At 49.2% G+C, this 22,346-nt stretch overlaps 1 protein-coding gene across 2 annotated transcripts in view; it reads left to right on the top strand.

Annotated features, from left to right (window-relative positions):
* The window catches only part of Apba2 (amyloid beta precursor protein binding family A member 2), a 64,729-nt gene that overhangs the window by 34,144 nt on the left and 8,239 nt on the right, over positions 1-22,346 (top strand). The window contains exons 4-9 of one of the 2 annotated variants that reach the window (XM_035441385.1): positions 9,951-10,096; positions 11,045-11,080; positions 13,830-13,916; positions 16,791-16,976; positions 20,458-20,637; positions 21,640-21,852. In XM_035441385.1, the coding sequence (XP_035297276.1) occupies positions 9,951-10,096; positions 11,045-11,080; positions 13,830-13,916; positions 16,791-16,976; positions 20,458-20,637; positions 21,640-21,852 (848 nt within the window). The remainder of the gene's footprint in view (positions 1-9,950; positions 10,097-11,044; positions 11,081-13,829; positions 13,917-16,790; positions 16,977-20,457; positions 20,638-21,639; positions 21,853-22,346) is intronic. The other variant, XM_035441386.1, reaches the window with a different exon arrangement.

Raw genomic sequence — 22,346 nt, 5'->3', positions numbered from 1 at the left:
GTTATAAAATGTTCAGACATACAAAAATTAGAAAGAAAATTGGACCCATCACCATGAACCCTCACTGACTTCAGACTCACACTGCCCACCTCTTCATGACCCATAGTGCTTAACCTCCATCCCCACACTCCCCCAAGTTCTCTAAAGCAAGCCCATTTTCCCTTTAAATATTTCAACTCTGTATCTCTAAAATTTGGGAACTCTATTAAAAATGGTTGCAATGTTATTGTCACAACTAAAATAAAGCTAGCAGCCTTTTCTATGTGTCATTTGTTGTCAGCTAGTGATTGTATTTGCCCATGCACAGTGTCCCTCTGAAGAGTGTCCCCAGAGAGCCTGGCTGATAGATTTTATAATTCTCTTCTGCCTCCTGTAGATTTTTCACTCATATGTTTTTTTTCCTCTTTCTTTCTGTTGCTGTCAGAAAACAGTGTGACTGAAATCATATTAGAAGCTGACAGGTTTTTTTGGTTTACATTTGCAGGTGATGTAGTCCATCATTGAGGGAAGTCAGGGCAGGAACTCAAGCAGGAGCTTGAAGCAGAAACCATGGAGGGAGGCTGCTTGTTGGCTTGCTCAAAGACCCCATGCTTACCCCGCTTTCTTATACATCCCAGGACCACCTGCTTGGGGAAAGTACTTCCCATAATGAGCTGGGTTCTCCTGCCATCAATCATTGATCCTACATACATGCCCACCAGACAATCTAATCTAGGCAGCTCCTCAAAGGGAGGCTGGCCTTTCAGATGACTGCATCAAGTTGACAAAGCTTATGATGACTGTTTTCTTTTTCTCAGGGTCTTGATGATGCGTTGTGGAAGTCTCTGTAACTTCCAGTTACAGTGACTTTTTTCTTTCTTTCTTGTACTCTGTGTTTGGTTGACTGTATCCTGATGGTGTTGTCTGCATGGCCCCCTGTCCATGGCTTACCAGAGAATGGTCAGGGTTTAGACAGAGGGGCAGTCATAATAAATTTGATTGTTTGGGTAGAGATTCCTAGATGGCATTACATCTGGCTGTCTCTCTTTTGGTGATTTTAACAGCAGTAGATTATCATTGCATAGATCCATTCATTGATTATTCTGATAGAATCTTTTCCCTGCTGTTGATTCTTTGAACTCTTATACAAACAAATTTGCCCTGATTATAGTGCACACACACAAAAAGGATGGCTGTCTTGAATTTTTCTCTTTAACAGTGTTTAAAATAATGGGTTTCCCTATCAATAGGTTAACAGTAGGCTTAGGGACTGTCACTGCATCCTTGGGTTGCAGCCTCATGGGATGGCCCCAAAGGAAAACCTTGATAATGGATATTTCTATGTCTCTAACCAACTGGCCTTGTGGTGTTAATCCCTCAGCCTTACGATGACCTGAGTATGTTCTAATATTCCGGTATAATTCAAAATTATTTTTATCCTGAGAATGGCATTATGTTACTGGTATTGCTTGTCCCACCAAACCCCACTGCCATTTCAGTCCCAAAAGAACACACAGAGATGCTATATTAGTTATAAAACTGTTGGATGATGGCTAGGGCTTCATATTGGCTAGCTATGTCTTAATTATTAATCTATTTCTATAAATCTATGTATTTCTATGTGGTCTTAGCTTACCAGAGAATGCCTCGACCTGTTACTCCTTTTGCAGCTGCACAGCGTCTCTTCAGGTCTCCCTCTGCCTACCTTCCCCAGAATTCTCCTTGTCTCCTAGTCCCATCTTTCTGCCTCTATTGGCTAAACAGTGTTTTATTCATCAACCAGTAAGAGAAACATATATACAGAAGGACATCCCCCATCAGCATCAGTTAATTCTTTCATCATGGACCTAGGTAAAATACTGTTTAGAGACTACATTCTGGGTGCAGTCACAGCTCCCTGTTTCAGAGTTTAGGAAATGAGCACACGTGGTATGCATGTATGACAAGGCTCCCAGTGATACCATCTCCTTATAGTTACAGCCATCCAAGCCCTCACTGTGACCATGAGCTTGGAAAAAGAATTAATAGGCTGTCACTTCCAAAATTAGGTTATAGGAAGGGGTGGTGTCTGCATCACTCCATTGCTTGCTCTCTAAGGGAGCCAAGCTGCTGTGCTGTGGTCCTGAGTTGCCCTGTGGAGAGGCCAGCAGGCAGGGGGCCTAAGTCTCTGCCAATAACCATGGGAGGGAACTTGGAATTGATCTTTCTTGTTCAGGCCTTAAGATTATAACAGGTTTCACAGCTACCTTGACTACAGCCTCCACAGAGCCAGAGGCCCCATTAGAGACATAGCAGATTCCCAAGATAATAAGTGTTTGATGTTTTAAGCCATTAAATTTTGGGATAATTTTTACCCAATTATACTCAATAAACAATAACTAGTATGTTATATTTTCAAAGTTGCACTGCTGTAATGGTTTGTACTAATATTTTGCCAGGGCTTCAGGGCTCTTGCATTCGTGTTCTCTGTTTCCCGAGTCCCAGGTTTTGATTCTCAGTGATTATGCATTTGTCTTATTCTGCTAATCACACTCCATTTCCAGAGATAACAGTATCAATGTTGCTAAGGATACAGGGCTGCAGGATTTCCTGGCCTTCATTCTTGTCTTTGCAGCAAAGCCCAGAGGGGATGGACCACCAAATGGTCTCAGGTGGGGAAGGAACCATCTCCAGAGTGCCAGGGGAGGCCCTGGGGCCTACAGTGCCTCTTCCCACAGCAGCCTATTCTAGATGCTTGGGAATCATGTTTAGTTTTTTGATTATGTTACAGATGAACATTTAGATTACTTTGTTTCATTTTTTCTTTTAATTCTTAGAAATATACTTTGCCAGTATGACCATGGAAAGTATATGAGCATGGGAACTACTTGCATGGGTCTAAAGTCAAACACACAACACAGGGTGTGCTGTGTGCAGATCTGTCCAGTTCTGCATCCTTACCTCCTATGTCTCTATGGATACTTCTCCATATAGACAACCATTTATAATATTTAACATCGCTTTTTTCAGATTTCTAAAATGCTCTCTGTTCTTTGTATAAACTTCTAAATGGATGCACAAAGAATAAACATATTTTTTATTTTAAGTTTTTGATAGGATTTTATGGGGTTTTATATGGAGTTTCTTTACACACTTGGTTTATGCAGTGGTTAATGTTTCATGTGTATTCATTGTGAGCTTATCTTTCTCTGTTTAGGTAAGTGGGGGCGAATTTAGATTTCCTTTCTCCATCATGCCTTCTTTCTAAACACCAGTCCTAGCATTGTGCTCAGGAGCTGCATGGTGCTAGTAGCCTTCCAAGCTACTCCATGGGACTCTACTGTAAGATGGCTCCTGTTCAGCTGTGCCTTGGGGCTTCCCAGGCCTCTGCATTCACAAATAATACCACAGTTAATGCCTCTTCCCATCTGGTCAACCTACTTGCCTCTCTCTGTCCTTCCCTCCCTCCCTCCCTCCCTCCCTCCCTCCCTCCCTCACTCACTCACTCCTTCCTTCCTTTGCCCTTTTTCTTGAAAGTCATCCACCTAGACACAAGCTAATGCCTATGGTGCTCTGAGGAGAGTTGGGGCCTGGGCTGGACTTGGATTTGGCCTTTTCTTCTCTGCCACAGCTTCTCCTCCTGTGGCCACTGACTCTTGTCATTCACTGTGTACTAAAGCAACACACCATGTCACTGCAATCATCCCTGTCCATGACAGCCCTGCCTGTGTCAGGCCTGAATTTACAGGTAGCACCATCTAGGGACAGCACAGGCCACTCTCCACAGGGGTGTCTCAGAGGCCCAAGCTGATGCAGAGTAGAGCCTTGCTCTGGGGGAGGCTGCTGTGAAGACAGAAGCACTGTAGACTCCAGACCCTTTCCAGGGGCCCTGGAGGCCATTCCTTCTCTCTTGGGGGCTCCTTCCTTTGGGTTGGCTCTTCGCTGACCTTGGTGGCTGTCCTGACATGTGGTCTGAAGATTCGCCCCAGAATGAAGTATGAGATTTGTGGCCTTTCTGAGGCTGTGGAGACAGGTGTCCCTCAGCACCACAGCCCTCACAAGATCTGATGCCTATGCTCCCTCCCTCCCTCCCACTGAATCCATCTGTCTGTCTTACATATTGCATACTAGCAACCCTCCTCTTCTCCTTGGAACTCGGGAATGGCTCACAGTCTGCCCCTGCCTTCACTGCTCACCCCATGGGCTGGCTCCCACCTGCTATCCCTTGAAACGGCTCCAAGGTCACCACTGGCTGCCTTGTCAGGATGCCCAGTACATGGGAGCCCCTTGTAGATGGCCTCCTGCCAGCATGGTACAGATGGGCTTCTCTCTCTCTCTCTCTCTCTCTCTCTCTCTCTCTCTCTCTTTCTCTCTCTCTCTCTCTCTCTCTCTCTCTCTCTCTCTACCCCTTCTTGTCATGATGCCTGGCAGAGCTGATTCCTGGGGCCTCCTTCTGCCACCCCGCTCCCTGTCCTCCCCCCAGTGACTCACCCATGCCTGCAGCTCACTTAGCACCTCTCATAGCTCATGCTTAATCTGTTGTCTAACCTGGACTGGCTTCTAAGATGTTCTTGGAAGGTACCCTAGCCCCTGCAGCTAAACTGGTCCACCTCAAGGCCAGTCCTTTCCCAAAGAACCTTTTAGAGGTCTAGCCATGGACCAGCTTTCCAATCCCTCTCTACCTCACCTCACATGCAGCCCGAATTTAGACTCAATTTCTCAATCCCATAATCCTCCTGTCTATGCCAGCATCCTTTCCTGCTTGCTTAGACCCCTGAGGTTGCCACTTAGCTGCTGTCCATTCTTCCTCTCTGTTTCGTCTCTCTGGAGAAAGTGGTGTGGCTGAGCTACTTCCCTGGCTGTTAGGGCAGAGTGACCATCTTTGAAATGGCTCCAAAGTCCTCACATCGGGCCGGTGCTTTTTCAGCACTCCAACTCATTCCAACTGCTGGCTTCTTCCTTGCACCAGGTCACCTGGAAGCCCTTTAGTCCTCCTGAATGGCTTCTCTCTCTCTGCCACCCCAGGATCTTTGCTCTTACCTGAGCCTGGAAAGCTCTCATCTCTGACTTACTTCCAGTGTTACAGACTTCCACTCACTGGCAGCCCCCCTCAGGTTCCTCAAGAGGTTAGCCTTGCTGCTCCTCCTTTGGGGGCCACACCTTCCCTCCTGTAGCTCACCACAGTCCTTCATGTTGGAGTTTATGTTGGCCTGTGGACTGGTGTCAGCCTCACCCACTAGCCTGTGGGCCATGTTTTGTGACATCACAAGTCCTCACAGGCAGGATACTGATTTGGGGAAAGCCATTTGACCTTGCTTAAATGGTCTTTCTCATAAAATGGGACAATGAGGTTGATTTCATGGGATTGTGAAGGACTGATGGCTGGGACTCTGCTATCACACACTGCTGGTGAGTGAGACATGGCAGCTGCACCTGGGGCCTCCCAGCTGCACAGAATTCTGGCCACTTAGTGCTATGTTCTAGCCCCACAACTGTGCCCTCTGGCACCCAGGTAGAGATAGACAGTTTTGGAGCTAGCAGCCTCTGCCCACTCCTTTCATACAGGAGTGTCCTCCCCAGGTAGCAGAGATGGGTGATCCCAGGTACAGCCCCATGAGATCCTAACACTTTCCTGTCCACAGAGCCGACAAGAAGCCTCAGGTCCAAGAGCAGACCCCAAGGCTACACACAGAGCACAGGGACTCTGGGGCAGGACAGCAGGTGCTCTAACCATGCTGCAAACAAAGGCTGCTCCAGGCAGGGAAGGAAGGATGGTGTTTTACACCCCTGTCACCTGCACACACAGGGACATAAGCTGTGTGAGTCACAGGTACATCAGGAAGGGGGCACATTGCCTTCTGGGGACTCAGGCCCACCTGTCTGTTAAACATTTGGAGTTACTCTGCTCTCTGTCTCCCTCTGCTGGTGTCAGCTAAGAGTTACTGGGAAGTTGGACAAAGGACGAACAAGTGCCCTTCACACACAGGGTCTGGCCCCCCACTGCTCTCAGGTTAGTGAGGAACAGCAGTGCTGTCAGCAGTCTTCTCAGGCAAAGGGATGAAAACAGGCATAAGCCTCATTCAGGTTCAGGAAGCTGTTCAGGTCGACTGGGGAACTGATGGAAGGAGCCATAAGGCAGCAGCCATAAGATGGGAGTCAGATTCATAGCCCTGGCCCTGTCCTTCCCTCCCAAAAAATGAGAGGACACTTACATAGCTTAGACCCTGGTATTGGCTGAGTCTCACCAAGGGTAGATAAAGTCCCTGCACCATCCAAAGGGGATACAGTAGTACCCCCTTCTCTTACACACACACACACACACATACACACACGCCTCACGCACACACACAACACACACACACACACACACACACACACACCACACACGCCACACCACACACACACACACACACACTTATTGCATTGGGCCCCACTTGGGGGATGCAAGCCTATAAGATGCCTCTTTGTCAGTGATACGGACATCTCTGACCTGTGTTCACTGGAGAGAATTAAGCCCAAGGTGGCCTATGGTGGAAAAACTGAAGTCCTAGAAGTCAGGGTGGCAGCACCTGGGTTGTGATGGTTCCTGTTCCTTGTGTTGGGTGGCTTCTGAACCTCCTAGCTTGTATACCTGTACAAGGACCATCACTGCCAGTAGCCAGCTCCAGACCTAGGGCTATGGTGCATTTGATAGAAAGAGGAGCTTGATTAGGCCCTGACCATGGAGAGCTGCCGGGAAAGTTGAGGATATCTTGTCCTTGGGGACAGGGTGTGGAAGCCCGTGCCTGAGAAAGCTAGTGTGGGTCTCTCACTTCCAGAGGGTGCTTGGTCTGGGAAACTCTTGACTGGGAAGGTGTCTCCTGAGTTCCCTCTGCTCCACTGTGACTGTTTTTTGAGCATGCCTGTCCCAATCCTGGCCTTACAGAGTCCCCTAAGCCTGCCCTAGTGCTGAACCGGGCCTCCTTCATCCCTGAAGTCTCAGCTGTACACTCAGAGCAAGTTCAGAGGCCCTGCAGACACAGACTTGAGAGCCAAAGCCTTGAGTCCTCTTTTTTATTCTCTGATCATTTGCTACATATATATATATATATATATATATATATATATATATATAGTCATTTTCACACCCCATTAGTAACCCCTTCTCACTCTCCCTCTCCTTCTGAAACTCAATAAGTTTTCTCCCCTGTCTCCTCCATTTTCTTTGTGGTGTTTGTCTTTAGTGTGTGTGTGTGTGTGTGTGTGTGTGTGTGTGTGTGAGAGAGAGAGAGAGAGAGAGAGAGAGAGAGAGAGAGAGAGAGAGAGAGAGAAACCACTGTGTTTGTTGACAGCTTATACGCCATAGGTGAGGGTTTATTTACTGGATCATGAGCATCTTGTCAGTGGTTACACCACTGAAGAGAGTGATATCCCTCCCTGAACAATCATTAATAGATCCTAAGGAGGGAACCTCATGAGCCCCTCCCTCTTCCATGATGAACTGTTGAGAGACCCAATCGTATAGAGGCAATGACAGCTGCTTTGAGTTCATGAGTTCTTCCTCCGAATGGCTCTCATCTCTGGAGTTTCTCTGAGTGTTGTAATCCCTCTGCTCCATCTATTCCCACTAAGGGTGAGGTAGCCAGGGCTCATGGAGCAGTGCTAGCTCACAAAGGCCATCTCCCTGGGACTAGGCACCTGGCCATCAGATACCAGACTTGCCTCCCTCAGGTGCTAGCAGTTCCTTCGGCCTTAATAGCTATCTCCTTCTTTCTTCTGAGTTTGGGTGAAGATAATCACAGGCACTTTGTTGCTTTAATAATTTAAGGTGTCTTCCACTGAGAGAGCCAAGAGCTCCCTATTGCTAGAAGTTCACACCCCTTCCATTCCCAGAAGGAGCACCGGGTTAGTGTGTGAGGTCCAGAGCTATAGCATGTACCACCCCACGCCCAGATTTCTCTCTCTCTCTCTCTCTCTCTCTCTCTCTCTCTCTCTCTCCCTCCCTCCCTCTCTCTCTCTCTCTCTCTCTCTCTCTCTCTCTCTCTCTCTGTGTGTGTGTGTGTGTGCGCGTGTGTGTAGCATGTGTCTATGTGTACATGGCACACTGGTGGCCAGCTCTGTGGGATAGGAGTCTGATAATATAGCAGTGGTGGGGACTTCTAGGTGAGGAGGTCTCCGTGGAGAGTCCATGATGAACTGACATCCACAAGAGAACTTCAGCTTGATTGGTCTTTCCAACCTGAGCCATCACCAAACTAAACTCTAGAATGGGTGGCTGGAAGAAGTATGGTAATAAAGGCACCATCCAAGCAGCAGGATGCAGCTGCACTGAGCATCAGAAAGGTGACAGTCACAGTGGGAGGAGCAACCTGTGATGGGCTCATTTGCCAAGCATCTGGGTGCTTGCTGGATTGCCAGTTTGAACCCAGAAAGTCTGAGCTAATCAGCGGCAGGCTGCAGAGCCTCCAGGACAGCCCTGTAGCGTGGCTGCTGCCCAAGGAATTCCAGATGGATCCGCTTCAGCCAGGTCACATTGGCTATCATGGTGAGGGGAGTCAAGTGGTCCCTAGGCACATCTCTACCTCTGGACACAGGCTTGGGAAAGGACCACCTCCCATCCCCTTTGACTCATCACACCTACCTTCCATCCGTCCTTGGGTTCTATAGTAGGACATGCTTCTTCCCTGAGGACGTGGAGTGGTAGCGGTGCTCAGTGGCTTTATACTGGTGTAAGGGCTATGCCAGCAGACAAGAAGTCACTGAAGCATCCATCTGTGCAGGGTGGTCAGGAAGAGCCTGACCAGCAGCAGGTGCAGCCGTGTAAGCCTGTACCAGGCCATCTTTCAGCTGACTGTAGTCCTGCCTGATACTGTAAATAAAGCTTTAATAGGATACATCTTGTCCACTCATTTCCATATTACCCACTGCAGCTTCTGTATCTCAAGGGCAGAAATTGGTCCTTGCAAGAGAGGACAAGCCCTATCTGCCCCATCTGCCCCTTACAGAGCATGTTAGTAGACTCCTCACTAGAGCTGTGATGTCCTTTTCAGGAGCCATGGGCTGCTAACCTGTGGCTTTCAGTGTTTCAATGTATTAAAATTACAGTCATTCCTCCCTTGATGTCTATGGAGAACTGGTTCCAGGACCCCTTTGGAAGCAAGTCTGCAGCTGTCCACATCCTTTGGATAAAAATTTAATTTGTACACCCTCCTTCACCCTCAAATTTATCTCTAGATGGCTTTAAAGTACATTCAATGGAAGGGTCATGTTAACAATGTTTACACTGTAGTTTTCCAGGGAATAACCATGAGGGAAAAAGTTCGCACTTGCTCAGCATGGACACAACCATCTCAGGTCTCACTACATAGTGCATGATCTGACGTTCACAGATGTGAGCCACAGATACAGAGCGCCAGCTGCCCGTGCGGGAACAGTCAGTCTTCAGTTGAAGTGATCAGAGCACTGGTGTCTGTGGTCTTTGCATTGGATGGTATAGGTGGTGCAATCTATCAGAACATCTGTTGTGTTGCCATAGTCTAGAGGCAGCAGATAGAATCAGGGCCACGTTGCCCTGCTGAGTCCTGGGTTGGGTGAGATGAGAAGCTGTAGGCTGGCAGGAGCCCCACTGGAGAGGGGAGGAGAGAAAGTCCCCTGAAGAATTCAGCATGAACCTGCACATAGCTCCATGAGAGTATGAAAAGTACTGCTGTGTTTGGGAGGCAGTCCTTTCTAGACCACAGCAGGTGCGAGGCACCCTGGAGGCTGGGCTACCTTGAGAGATAGTCGCCTGGGGTCCTGGAGTACCCCTCATCACATCATTCATGCAGAGCTGTTCAGCCATGGGTCAGTTGTGTGATTTGTACTGACTTCCCCTGAGTTGCAGGTCCACTGCACAGCTCAGTCACTGTGCTTCGTCATCCTGGTTGCTGTGTACTTTGTGCTGGGCTGGGCACGTAAGGCCCTGGTTCCTGGTGGCTCTCTTTTAGGAAGGCACTCACTCTATACCTCCTCAGTTCCAGGGCCCTGTGAGCCGGAAGACCTCATCGATGGGATCATCTTTGCAGCCAACTACCTGGGCTCCACCCAGCTGCTCTCTGAGCGCAACCCCTCCAAAAACATCCGAATGATGCAGGCTCAGGAGGCTGTCAGCAGGGTCAAGGTGGGGTACTTCTGGGTCCCAAGGGCTACTTGGGAGGGTCCCTGGGGGAGCCCTGAAGAAGGGAGTACAGTGGGGTGCAGGTGTTTTGTCCAGCTCAAAAGCAGTCATGGCCCAGCATCCCAAAAGAGACCTGCAGCCTGGCTGGCACAGTCATCACTGTCTCCTTAAACGTGGTCCAGTCAGCCACTGGGAAACAGTTTTTCAAAGATAGCTGATGGTTCTGAAGCATTCCAGTCTTTAAGCATATTTGTTTGGAGCCTTAAATCCTGTCCCAACAGTGTATTTTTAGCACCAAAGTGCTTCTAGAAGCAAGGGAGGGTACATCAAGTGTCACTCAAATGCATGGCCTCAGGGATAACTGACATACTCAAAACTCTGTAGGCTTTTTGGCCTGTGTGGTTTTTCCAGCAAGTGAGGATGGGCAGAGGGAGCAGGAGACCATGCCAGTAAAGCTACATAAGGTCAGGGAAGGGGACATGATGCCCCACCCTGGATAAGGTGGAGCCTGAATATACTGCCAGCCTGTGGGAATGAGGAACAATGTCACCCCTCCTGCCCCCACTACCCATTAACCTCCTTGAATGGAAGCAGAGGGTACCATGAAACCATCTATGCCTGGTGAAGATAAGGCAAAGCCGTGAGGGCCAAGGGCTGAGCCCAACCTGCACCTTTTCTTTGACCAAGGCTCTGGGCCCTTATGGCTCCTGGCCCACCTTGGCCTGTTTCCTGGTACCTGATCCCATCCTCAGGCATATGGAGTGGGTGACAGTCATTTCTGCCCCCTGGAGGTGGCAGGCATGAATGGTCTCTCTATTGTGTGTTCTCAGGACTGTCCATGGGCCCCTGCCAGGGACTTGCAGAGTCTGAGCTCTTCCTATTAAGCACAAGGCTGGAATAACCTTGTCACAGCTTCCTTCCTGATTTTCTTTTCTCTTCCATGCTTCTCAGAGGATGCAGAAGGCTGCTAAGATCAAGAAAAAAGCGGTGTGTAGGACCTGTGTGGGCCTGAGAGAGCCGTGCTTGTGTGCATGCGCGAGTGCATGTGTGCGTGCGTGCCTGTGTTACTCTATGCATGGGGACTTCTGGTGGGAATTCAAGCAGTACCACAGAGGTCATAGGCTTTTCTTCTTTGTTAGGAGAATACTGGATTTTGGAATGAAGCCATACGGCTTATTTTGTTGTCCCACGTTAACCAGCTTTTCTTATCTACTGTCTCCCATGTCCTGGAGCATGGTTCATGTCTGCAGAGCTGTTTTGTGTACACATTTCTAAACAGGACATTTGTTAGGACAGTGTAGTCTAGTGCTCAGTTTCCCATATAACTTTTACTATACAGTTCTGCTCTTTGGATCCATTAGTTTTGACCCTCTAAACCAAAACAAAGAGTGGTTTGTCTTGGAGCTGCCCTCACTACTAGATGTGGTTCAGTGGTAGAGCACTCGCCTTGTACACAAAGGTCTTGGCACACACACCTAAAAAGAAAAGGAGGAGGAGGAGGAGGAGGAGGAGGAGGAGGAGGAGGAGGAGGATGACGACGGTGATGACGACGACGAAGGAGCAAGGAAGGAAGGAAGGAAGGAAGGAAGGAAGGAAGGAAGGAAGGAAGGAAGGAAGAGAAAACAGATTTTAAAGCCTGGGTAGACTTTCAAAATTAGGTTGACAGTCACTGGTTTGTTGACCTAGTCATTATGTAAATGCTGGTTATTTTCTCTATACTTACACATGACACCAGCAAGCTTGGTGTCAGGGGGCCTTGGGTAAGTCCACGGAGATGCAGTGCAGTGGCTTGCTATCTATCCTGTTTTCTTTCCTTATGTTTCAACAAGAGATCTAGTTTCCCCTGTCCTCAAAGTGACAGCATTTTCTGGTGCTGTGGCCAAAGGACCCTACCTGCTGGGCTCCCTTTCCCTATCTAGGGGATGAACTCACTGCTCTCAGTCTGCCAGGGCAGACTGGATGTTAAGAACCTCTAGGCAGTAGGTTGTGGGCTTGTGGTTGGGACATGCTTCCCTGCAGAAGAGTGCCTTCTTGTTTTCCATCCCTGTCCTCCTTTGAGCTGCCCAGGATTGGGGCAAGTGGGAGCACTGGGGCTCTTAGGGATTGTAACCTATTTCTGGGTCTGCGGGCCCAGAAATCCTCTGGAGTCACAGACTCTGATGGGGTGAGACACAGTGTAGCCTTCTTCAGAATGGTGGGCAGCCAGGCCACCTTGGTTCAGAAGACCTTCCTTCTTCCTGGGCAGTGCCTGGGGTCACTCTGTAGGGCTCCTTTTACGATCTGGCCACAGATAGTGGGGAACACTGTGCTGGCCGAACCATGACTAACCCTGTTCTCTGGCGTTCTTTTGTAGGATTTTGTTTCTCTCCATCTTTTGCCAGGGCAGGTCATAGATGCCCTACCCCATCCCTTTGTCAATCTCACCTCCATTTCTTCACTCAGATTCCTTTACTGAAGTCCCTAACGCCAAGGCCAACCTATAATTTTTTTTTATTTATTGACTTCTGGCTTTTCCTACTTTTAAGCAGCAGTGTTTTGAGCTGTAATCTCAGAACATAACAGTTAAAGTGTAGTGACATACATGTATGAAGATGTCATGATGGAATAGCAACTTGGTATGCTAACCTAAACACTTAATTTAACATTGTGGTGGTGGGGATTCCACTGATGTGGAATGTAACCCAGGTATTTTTAAACAGAGGATAAGCTCCTTGTGGTCCTGAAGATTTTCCTTCAACTGGATTGTCTAGGAATCTGTTCTTTTTCTACTTATTTAAAAGCAGGAGCATCTTGTAGTAGACTGACAGCCCCAAAGACCTTCGCCCTTGGAAACAGAACTAAGATGTATGTTGTCACTGAAATACAGGGCCTCTCTGCAACTTAGAATTCCTGAGAACTTGTCTGCAGGGAGAATTTCGATTGGAAGTTTGTCTACTGAATAATTGAACCACAGTTTCTGCTATGTTGTGATGGGCGACAGCACCACAGACCTCTAGTGACCACACTGAATTATTCGCCCCAGTGGGCAAAGCAGGGGCAGGAGGAAGGGAGCATGAAGGGACAGTTCTTTCTCAGTGCCACTGTGAGGTAATTAGGATCCTTACAGGTGTGAAAAACAATTAGCAGTTGTCTTGCTTAGGGGCAGACCTTGAGTAGCTACTCAGGCTCCAGACCAGGAGGTTGAAACACAGCTGACAGACTGAGCCACTTCCAGTGGAGGCCACAAACAAGGTGTGATAGCTTCTCCCTGTACCAACATGTCACTGTCAGGAGAAGCCCAGCCCTGTCCTCCCTCTCTCTTTGTGGTCTTTGGAAGGGTGTTGGTGCGATTATGAACATTTAAGTAAAAAGGAAGAGTTTAGGTCCAAAGCAAACTTTTTTGAGAACCTTTCTCCCTACCCCCATTTCCTAGAGTCTCCAACCTTAAGATTGTACCTGGAGTGTGATGATAGTCACCAGCAAGAATTAGCCAAGAGACCCTGCTGGCTGCCAAGGGGAGCTGATAAGACCACAGGCACCTGCTATGGCAAGCTGCCTCTTCTCCCTGTGTGCTATACCTGGAGAGCTCACACTCCAGGGGGGATTCCCCAACCCCCAGACATGCAGGCTTCCAGTGGCTAGCCCATTTTGGATTGGTGTTTCCTTCTGTGTCACCTCAGAGTCACTATGGTAGTGTATGAGGCAGTGAACTGTGATGAACCTCTGGGTTGTGACAACATCTGTTGTTCTTTCTTAGAGTTCTGAGGGTGATGCTCAGACATTGACAGAAGTAGACCTCTTCATCTCCACCCAGAGGATCAAAGTTTTAAATGCTGACACACAGGTAAGCACTTGACAGACAGTTGTCCAGAATCACGCTAGCCAACTGCTGAGCCTTGGGCCTCAGGAGAGCGGGCATCTAGCTACAGAAGAGCTTTCCCCAGGAGGATTGTGCTTCTATGCCCAGGTTCAAGGTACCTTTGTGTCTTTGCCATTGTCAGGGAATCAGGAGGTGACACACTAGACCAGTGGTTCTCAACCTTCCTCATGCTGCGACCCTTTAATACAGTCCCTCCTGTTGTGGCGATCCCCCAACCATACAATTATTTTTATTGCTACCTCATAGCTGTAATTTTGCTACTGCTATGGATTGCAATGTAAATAGTTTGGGGGATAAAAGTTTGTCAAGGGGTAGTGACCCACAGATTGAGAACCCCTGCACTAGCCCCTCTGTGCCCCTGGCCTGAGTTCTTGGTAGCTATTGACAGTCTTGCCCATATTGTTTGCAACATGAAACTACACAACAGTGATTTATAACGACCCTGCGCTGTCTACCGCCGACTGATATTGCTCTATGACTCCCTGTCTTCCCTGCTCACTTTTCTGCTAGACACTGAGAAGCTTGTTGGTTGTGGTGTTATTTTGGTGTCTTCCTTCCTTCCAATGTTTGAGACCGTAAGATATTTGGCAATGACCTTGCACTTTGCCTTCCTCAGACCTGAGCCAGGCATCTTTTTTTGGGGCCCCACAGTTTGTTTTAGTAGACAATGACATACATAAATATGGACCTGACTGCTGGCTATGCTCGCTGTTGCTGGTGTGTCATTGCTCCTGAGCCCTGGCAGTTCGCGGAGCTAGACTGCACGTGCTGCAAAGAGCTATATGTTCATTATACTTGAGACCCCTACTGGGATTGCAGTGCTCTCCTCCCCATCCCATACACTCCCCTTTGTCTAGCAGTGTGGACCCTGGTTCCCAGCATCAGTGTATTTCTGCCATTTAGTTAACTTTCTGTTACTGGTGGGGGTGGGGAGTGAGGAATGCCTGAGTCAGTCAGCATCAAAGAAGAAGGGTTTGCTTGGCTCACTGTTGGGGCAATGGTGGTCTACAGAAGTTGATCTCAAGCTGTGGGTCACGACCCCTGGGTGTCACACATAGAATATCCTGCATATCAGAAGATACTTATATGATGATTCATAACAATAGTAAAATCACAGTTATAAAGTCTGCTACAAAAATAACTTGATGGTCAGCACATTGGAATGTGCTTGATGGTTGGGAATGGTATCAAAGGGCCACGGCAATAGGAAGGTTGACAACCGCTTGACCTACAGCCTGCTGTTCCCGCTGCTTATGCACTGGTGGTGGAGGCAGCCATCATAGTGGTATCACATGGGAAGGGTAACTGGGCGAAGTGCAGGAGAACCCTGCTGCATTTGCAGTCTGTCCCGGGGGACTCATCAGCTCCCCCAGCAGTGAATGCCATTGCTAGTGTATCTGCCAGGAGGTGCCTCAGCACCCAAGGCCCTGACTGGGGGATTGGACATAGGGACCCTCTTCCTACTACCTAACAAGACTACAGAACCCCAGAAAGAGTGGCAGTGTCCCACTTAGGCTCTGCCATCCACACAAACAGTTCAGGCAATGTGGATCAGGCTTGGCAGGTAGTGTGTGGCAGCTGCTCTGAAATACACTTCCCACGTGCCACCTGAGGAGGGCCTTGTAGACAAGCATCTCTTGGGACCACCATCTAGCCTGTGGAGAGGTTGTCATTTGTTTCCATCTCCTGTCCTTGGCTGGTGCTTGTGCCAGGATGCCATCCCCCAGAAAAACTGGGGGATGGGCCACCAACAGCTAGTGAGCTTGTTCCAAGTTGCTGTTTAGAATGAACTGGAGGGGCGGTGGCAGCAGGAGGCTGCTCTCTATGGAGGGTTTGTTTGGCTCACTGTTGGGGCAATGGTGCCAACTGGCAGATGGCTGGAGGGTGGTAACAGGTGAGAGAGTAGAGGCTAAGTGGCCAGGCATGCCCAGGAGAGTGAGGCCACCACAGTGGCAGCCTCTGTCTGAGGAGCCAGAGCTGGGGAATGATTTGGGAGCTTTTGCTAGTGATCAGTGTCTCAGATGCCAGGGTCTCAGTGCTGAAGGCTTGGCCCCTACCTTCCCTGTGCTGTTGTCCCACCCCTGTGCTGTGGACCATGATCCCCTTATAACCTTGGCAGAAAGGAGACCACCGCCTAGACAGGTGCATGCAATGCACACCACAAGAGAAAGAATCTGTGCAGAGGGAAAGGGCACCGGAGGTCAGAGCCTCTGAGACACCAGAGTTCCCTTTGTGAAAGGAGAACAAAGGTACAAAAGACCAACTGATGAGTTTTTCAGAGCCTTTGTGTGCAGCCGTGTTAGGAAGGGGTCATGGGCAGGATGCCCAAGGAGATTCCTATCAAGTGACAAAAGACATCAGGAGTAATGGGCCTGGCCGGGGACTACTACAGCGATGCACTGACCACAGGCAGACTCACTACTTTATCTTGTGACTGTGACAAACTTGTCATCAGCCTTAACCCAGGAAAGCTGGGAAGGCATGGAGTCAGCCTGTGTGAAACCACACATGTCACCGGGATGTGCTCCTTCTCCAAGTCTGAGTAGGAGAAGCATCATGCAGGTGACTCTGTCCAGGACCATCATGAAGCACTATGTTAACTACAGCTGTGGTTCTCAACAAGGGCCACTCAACACCCCCACCCTTCCTCTAGGACATCTGGGTAGAGGCCAGTGATGGTGCTACCATCCTCCAGTATATAGGATAGCCCTGCCTTCTGCTATCTGAGATCTGGCCCCAAATGGTAGTAGGGTCAAGGTTACAAAATTCCAGGTTAGACTGGTTGTTAGTGGCGAACAGTGTCGGTGCTCTCTGATGTGGCTCCTCCTCCTCCCACAGGAGACCATGATGGACCATGCCCTGCGCACCATCTCCTACATTGCAGACATCGGGAACATCGTGGTTCTGATGGCCAGGCGCCGCATGCCCCGGTCAGCCTCTCAGGACTGCATTGAGACCACGCCCGGGGCCCAAGAGGGGAAGAAGCAGTACAAGATGATCTGCCACGTGTTTGAGTCAGAGGATGTAAGTACGGGCTAGGGTGTGGGGTGTGGGGAGCTGACCACTCTCTCAACAGCCAAGGAGCCGCTCTGAGCTTCAGAGTCCACCTGTGAGAGGAATCAGCGCCTTTCCTCACACTGCATCTGTGAGTAAACAAGTTACTTCCCTTCATAGAACAGGAGCTTCCGGAGCTGTTAAATACATAACAACTGTCTGAGCAAAGGAATCATTCTATACAGCCTCTCACCCTGAGATAAAGTTCATCTTCGCCTAACTTTTCTGTTAGGAAAGTGTACATGCTTATTTGCCAAGATGCACACATGCACGTGCTTACATGACAAGCATGCATACATGCATGTGTTTACATGACAAGATGCGCACATGCACGTGCTTACATGACAAGCATGCATAGATGCATGTGTTTACATGACAAGCATGCACACATGCATGTGTTTACATGACAAGCATGCACACATGCATGTGTTTACATGACAAGCATGCACACATGCACACGCTTACATGACAAGCATGCACAGGAGGGTGTGTCTTCACCAAGGCTAGGTAGGCTCTGCCTTTGCTGTGTCATTTACCATGTAACAAGTCAAACCTTTTTTCAAGTTTTAAATACCACAGCTAAGCGATCCTAGGGTGGCAGAAGCCTGTAATCCCAGCCCCTCTGAAGCTGAGGCAGTGGAATCATGTGTGTCAGTCAGAACTGCCTAAAAAAAAAAAAAAAAAAAAAAAGAAAGAAAGAAACCCAGATACTAGAAACAAAACCAGAGGTGACCTTGGGCGAGGGGGGCTCCAGTGTCTTGACAGGTCCTTGGCATTCCAGGAAGGCTGCAGTTGAGCTGTTTTCTTTTCTCTGTTGACCTTCTGTGAAGAGACCATTGCAAGCTTGTCAGTGGTGGCAACGTTGTGGCAGCACCAATCACTCAGGGGGTTAAGGCATGCCTGTTCACAGGAGGGCTTCAAGCATCGCTGGATCCATGCAGGATCCGTATAGCTTGTGATATGAAACACAGTATAGAATCTTTTTCTGAAAACAAGGTTGAGACCAGTATGTGAGAACTGTTATGACTGTTATCTTTTTCCTAAGTCATCCACTGAAAGTGCTCAGAAGCAGTGTGAGCTTTATACTAGAGGCCAGTTTTTCTGTACAGACCTACTAGTGCACAGGTGTGTGCCTCCTGCCATTGCATGGGCTTGTGTGGACAGGTGGACAGGCATGTTGATGTGGTTGGGAGTTTGGAGATGTCTTTGAGAGCCAGTGTGGTAGATGCCGGGTGATATGTAGTGCAAGCAAGAGACATCAAGCAGTAGGGCTCATGTGCAGATCGTGGAGGAGCAAGGAATATGAGGGGCCCAGGCACAGCTGGGGCAGACATCTTTTGGTCGGGGTTTAGGGAGGAGATGCCTTTGTGGCCGTTAGCTGCCGACTTCTGGGCAGGAGACAGGGCTGGGAGCACAGTGGAGATAGGACCCAAATAATACTTGGAGGGTTGAGAGAGAAAAACTGTCCTGGCAGTATCAGGCACTCCAGAGCAGCTGTTCAAGGAGAGGACACAATAGTAAACCTGTCCAGGCAGGCTGCTGAACCCTGAGTGTCTGTCCCTCTGTAAGGTAGAACTCCGTGCTCTGGGGCTAAGTAAATGCTTAGTACAGTAAATGCTACTGTGCAAATGACAAAGCCAGGAAGAGCAATGCAAGGCACAGCCTCCTCCTGACTCCTGTAGGACCCTGAGCCCACCAGCAGGAGGCCACCAGTCAGTCACTGAGGCCCTTGCACCTACCCCTCAGGTCAGCTGGGGGCTCATAGCAGCCTAAACTGGAGCAAGCAAGGAACCCGTCGGAAGGGTTGGAGTGGGGCCTCAGCTAGTGAGCCCTCTGAGCTGGCTCCTGTCCAGGCAGGAGGGAAACCAAGGCACAAGGGGAAGGGGTAGGTTGGGAAGGCAGCAAGGAAGGTGGGATAGCAAGGGCAGGTGGGGACAAAAGGGGAAAGTGGAGGACAGAGGGCAGTGCAGACTCTATGGCTCTCCATGGATTGTGCCTGAAGGGGGTGATCACTCCAAGATGTGTGGCTGACTTAAGTCTCCCAGGCATTTCCATGGGGCAGGAAGAGGGGGCATGATACAGCAGGAAAGTAGGTTGGAGGATGGGGAGTGCATCTCAGAAGAACCTAAGAGAATGGGCAGTCTGGAGCTTCAGTGGTAAAGACATCTGATGCAGTCAGTCCGCCCTTCCCAGGTGGGAACATAAGGGCTTAGCGGCAGGAACACTGAGACCCTCCCCCTCCCACTGTATGTGGCTCTTCTTTCTACTTTACTCTCTAAGACCCCCATCTCGTCTTGTACTGACTCCTTTCCTATCCAGGCCAGCAGCGCCACCTAGTGGTTTCTGGGCTACCACATCCACCCCCTGCTAGATATGCTGATGTGGGAATACAAACATTGTGGTATCCTCCCTCTAAGCTGTTTCAGGGCCTGATTTGGGCAGGCAGTTCAGTCTAGAACCAGTGCATATTTAAAGTAAGGCTCCACATGCTGAGACTATGATCCAGCCTCCCTTGATTTTAGGTGTACTTACTCATTTGGAAACATTTAAATCATATATTGTGCAGAGGGAGTAAAGAATTGAAGCCAGACCCCTGTGTTCTTTGATCATACTGAACCAAGGTTTTCAGGGTTACCCTGCAGAGGCCTCTCCATGGCAGGTGTGGAGGAGGAGGAGCATAGGGAAGACTTGGGCTGGGTGGAGCTCACATAGCAAGGGGTTTTGCTATCCAGTGAGATGTTTCCAAAAGGTCCACATCTTCTTAGGGCTGCACAGCTTGAAACACATATGGTGTGGTCCAGGAGATGGCCTCTTTAGTGCCTGCTTCCTAGCATCTTGTTTGCATCTCAGACAGAAGGCTTACATCAGTGTCCAGGCTTCCATAGGTTTGTTGCTGAGGGCATAGAAAGAAGTGATCTTGATAACATGGAGTCTGTTCTGAGTCCCAGATCCATGACTTGTGGCCCTCATCTTAGCACACCCTTCTGTACCAGAGCAGTGTGTCACACATACCTGCCTCTACCTGTTTGGGCTTTGTAATTCTGGAGAGATAGAATAGACAGCTAACCACTTGGAGAGGTGGGCTGCAGGGTGGGGGGGGACCTTCACTCTACTTTTAAAATAAAATAGGTAAACTAAAAACATATTACAGTTCCTAATTAAAGCAATAAAGTGTGGTATTTAGCAAATACTTCTACTTTGTCATTTTTTTGTGATTTTTACAAAAGTCTTGCTTCATCCCAGTGTTTGGACATGAGCACAGAGAGCAGAGAGGTTCATCATGGTACCCTGAGGTGGGTTGTGAGTAGCAGACAGTTTTCACCAGCCTAGAGCCCAGGGTCACTCCCTTCATCTTTTAAGCCCAAACAAGGGCTCCTTTGAAGGCTTATGGGTACCTAGCAGAGCCTGTGTATCTATGCTTTGGTCTAATAGGCCTGGTCCCTTCCCACAGGCCCAGCTGATAGCCCAGTCTATTGGGCAGGCCTTCAGTGTGGCCTACCAGGAGTTCCTGAGGGCCAATGGCATCAACCCTGAAGACCTGAGCCAGAAGGAATACAGTGACATCATAAATACCCAGGAGATGTATAATGATGACCTCATCCACTTCTCAAACTCGGAGAACTGCAAGGAGGTGAGCCGTATCAGCTGGGACCCACAAAGCTCGTTCTGCTAGACCTTGCTCTATGAACTGAGGCCCTGCAGAGATGGGCCAGGCAGCCTGGGTGTGGCTTCTTAATGCCTCCTCATCTAGCTCACCAGGCAAGGATGGGTTCAAGGCTTTGGTCCTCACACTCACCAGTATGTCTAACATAGGGGCTTGCAGAACGTGTCTTGCTCCTGCCTTGGAGCTGTGCACATAGGTGTGAGATGAGATGCTTGCAGCCAAGAAAAAAATTCCAATCAGTCTTAATGGCCCTGGAAATGTGCCTCCTAATGTTGTTACCACTCGGCTTAGCACTAGGAGATATTTCTGCAGAGCTCACGGGAGGCATCTTTAAAATAGGGAGCTTGGGTGAGTTGGCAGGGAAGTTCTGAAATGGTTGGTAGCAGAAGCCCCAGCAGATCCCAGAGGCCCTCCTTGGGGGCTTTGGAATGAATTAGTCTGCTCTTTGGGAATTAGTGAGGGGATGATTTTGTGTGTTTGCTGGAGGAGTGAGTGAATGAATTATCCTGGATCCTGTTGAGTGCATGCTGGATCCTGGCTTTTTGAATGTGTGGCGAATAGTTTTCTGAGAGAGACATTGTTAAAGCAAAGGAGAAATGGGACTTTGGAGATGAGAATAAAGGCTAGGGCAGGGGATAGGCACTAGAGGGCATTCCTCTGGCCTCAGAGGGTTTAGCAGGTAGAACTTCAGGGCCCAGGAGCCATACTTGCATCCTTGGGATCCTTGCTGAGTATGGCAAGAGGGGGACTTTTCAATTCCCAGAATGCTCCTGGGTCCTGGACTGTGTTGGGAGCTGGCGCAGGGTGAGTCCAGAGGAAGGATAATTCTCTCAGCACCAAACCTTTCCTAGGTGACATAACCTGGCCTTTGCCTGAGGGCAGGACGGGATCCATGGGACTGAGGCCAGTCATATCTTTCCCTGGGCTTGGGCACAAGTGTGCACACTCACACTGCCCCTTCTCTTGCAGCTGCAGCTAGAAAAGCACAAGGGTGAGATTCTGGGAGTGGTGGTTGTGGAATCAGGCTGGGGCTCCATCCTGCCCACTGTGATCCTAGCAAATATGATGAATGGAGGCCCTGCAGCTCGTTCTGGGAAGCTGAGCATTGGGGACCAGATCATGTCCATCAATGGCACCAGCCTGGTGGGGCTGCCCCTTGCTACCTGCCAGGGCATCATCAAGGTGCGTATTCTGGGATCCTGTGCTCGTAGTCTCCTCAGCCCCGCCACACTTGACCCATGGCCCTCACTTGACACTGAAGCCCAGTGAGAACCAGTGATGGGTCCATAACAGTCAGCTGATCCCAAGACTAGCACATACCTGAAGTCAGAGAAAGACCCAAGGTTCCTCAGCATAGAAAAAGGAAGGTGTCATCTCAATCCAGGCAAAGAGCTGAGGTGATGTGAGCAGGGTGTTGACTTAGCCTACTGTGCCTGAGATGTTCCCAATTATCCCTGCAGGAGGTATTTCTGGAAGCTTTCTTAGTCAAGGCAGCCTGGAAGGTGGGCTGTCTTAAGTGGACAGGGTGCTGGGAGGCTGGCCACCTTTCTGACCACCTCCTCACCTTGTGAGCTTGGGACCTTGCAGGAGGGTGCCTAGGCAGAGGGAACACAAGTAGGTGGAGTCAGATCTTCATACGGACCAGTTGAAGACTCAAGGTGGTGGGTACTGGTATT

Source organism: Cricetulus griseus, chromosome 3 (genome assembly GCF_003668045.3).
Source record: "Cricetulus griseus strain 17A/GY chromosome 3, alternate assembly CriGri-PICRH-1.0, whole genome shotgun sequence".
Lineage (NCBI taxonomy): Eukaryota > Metazoa > Chordata > Mammalia > Rodentia > Cricetidae > Cricetulus > Cricetulus griseus.
This window is presented reverse-complemented; position numbering and strand designations above follow the sequence as displayed.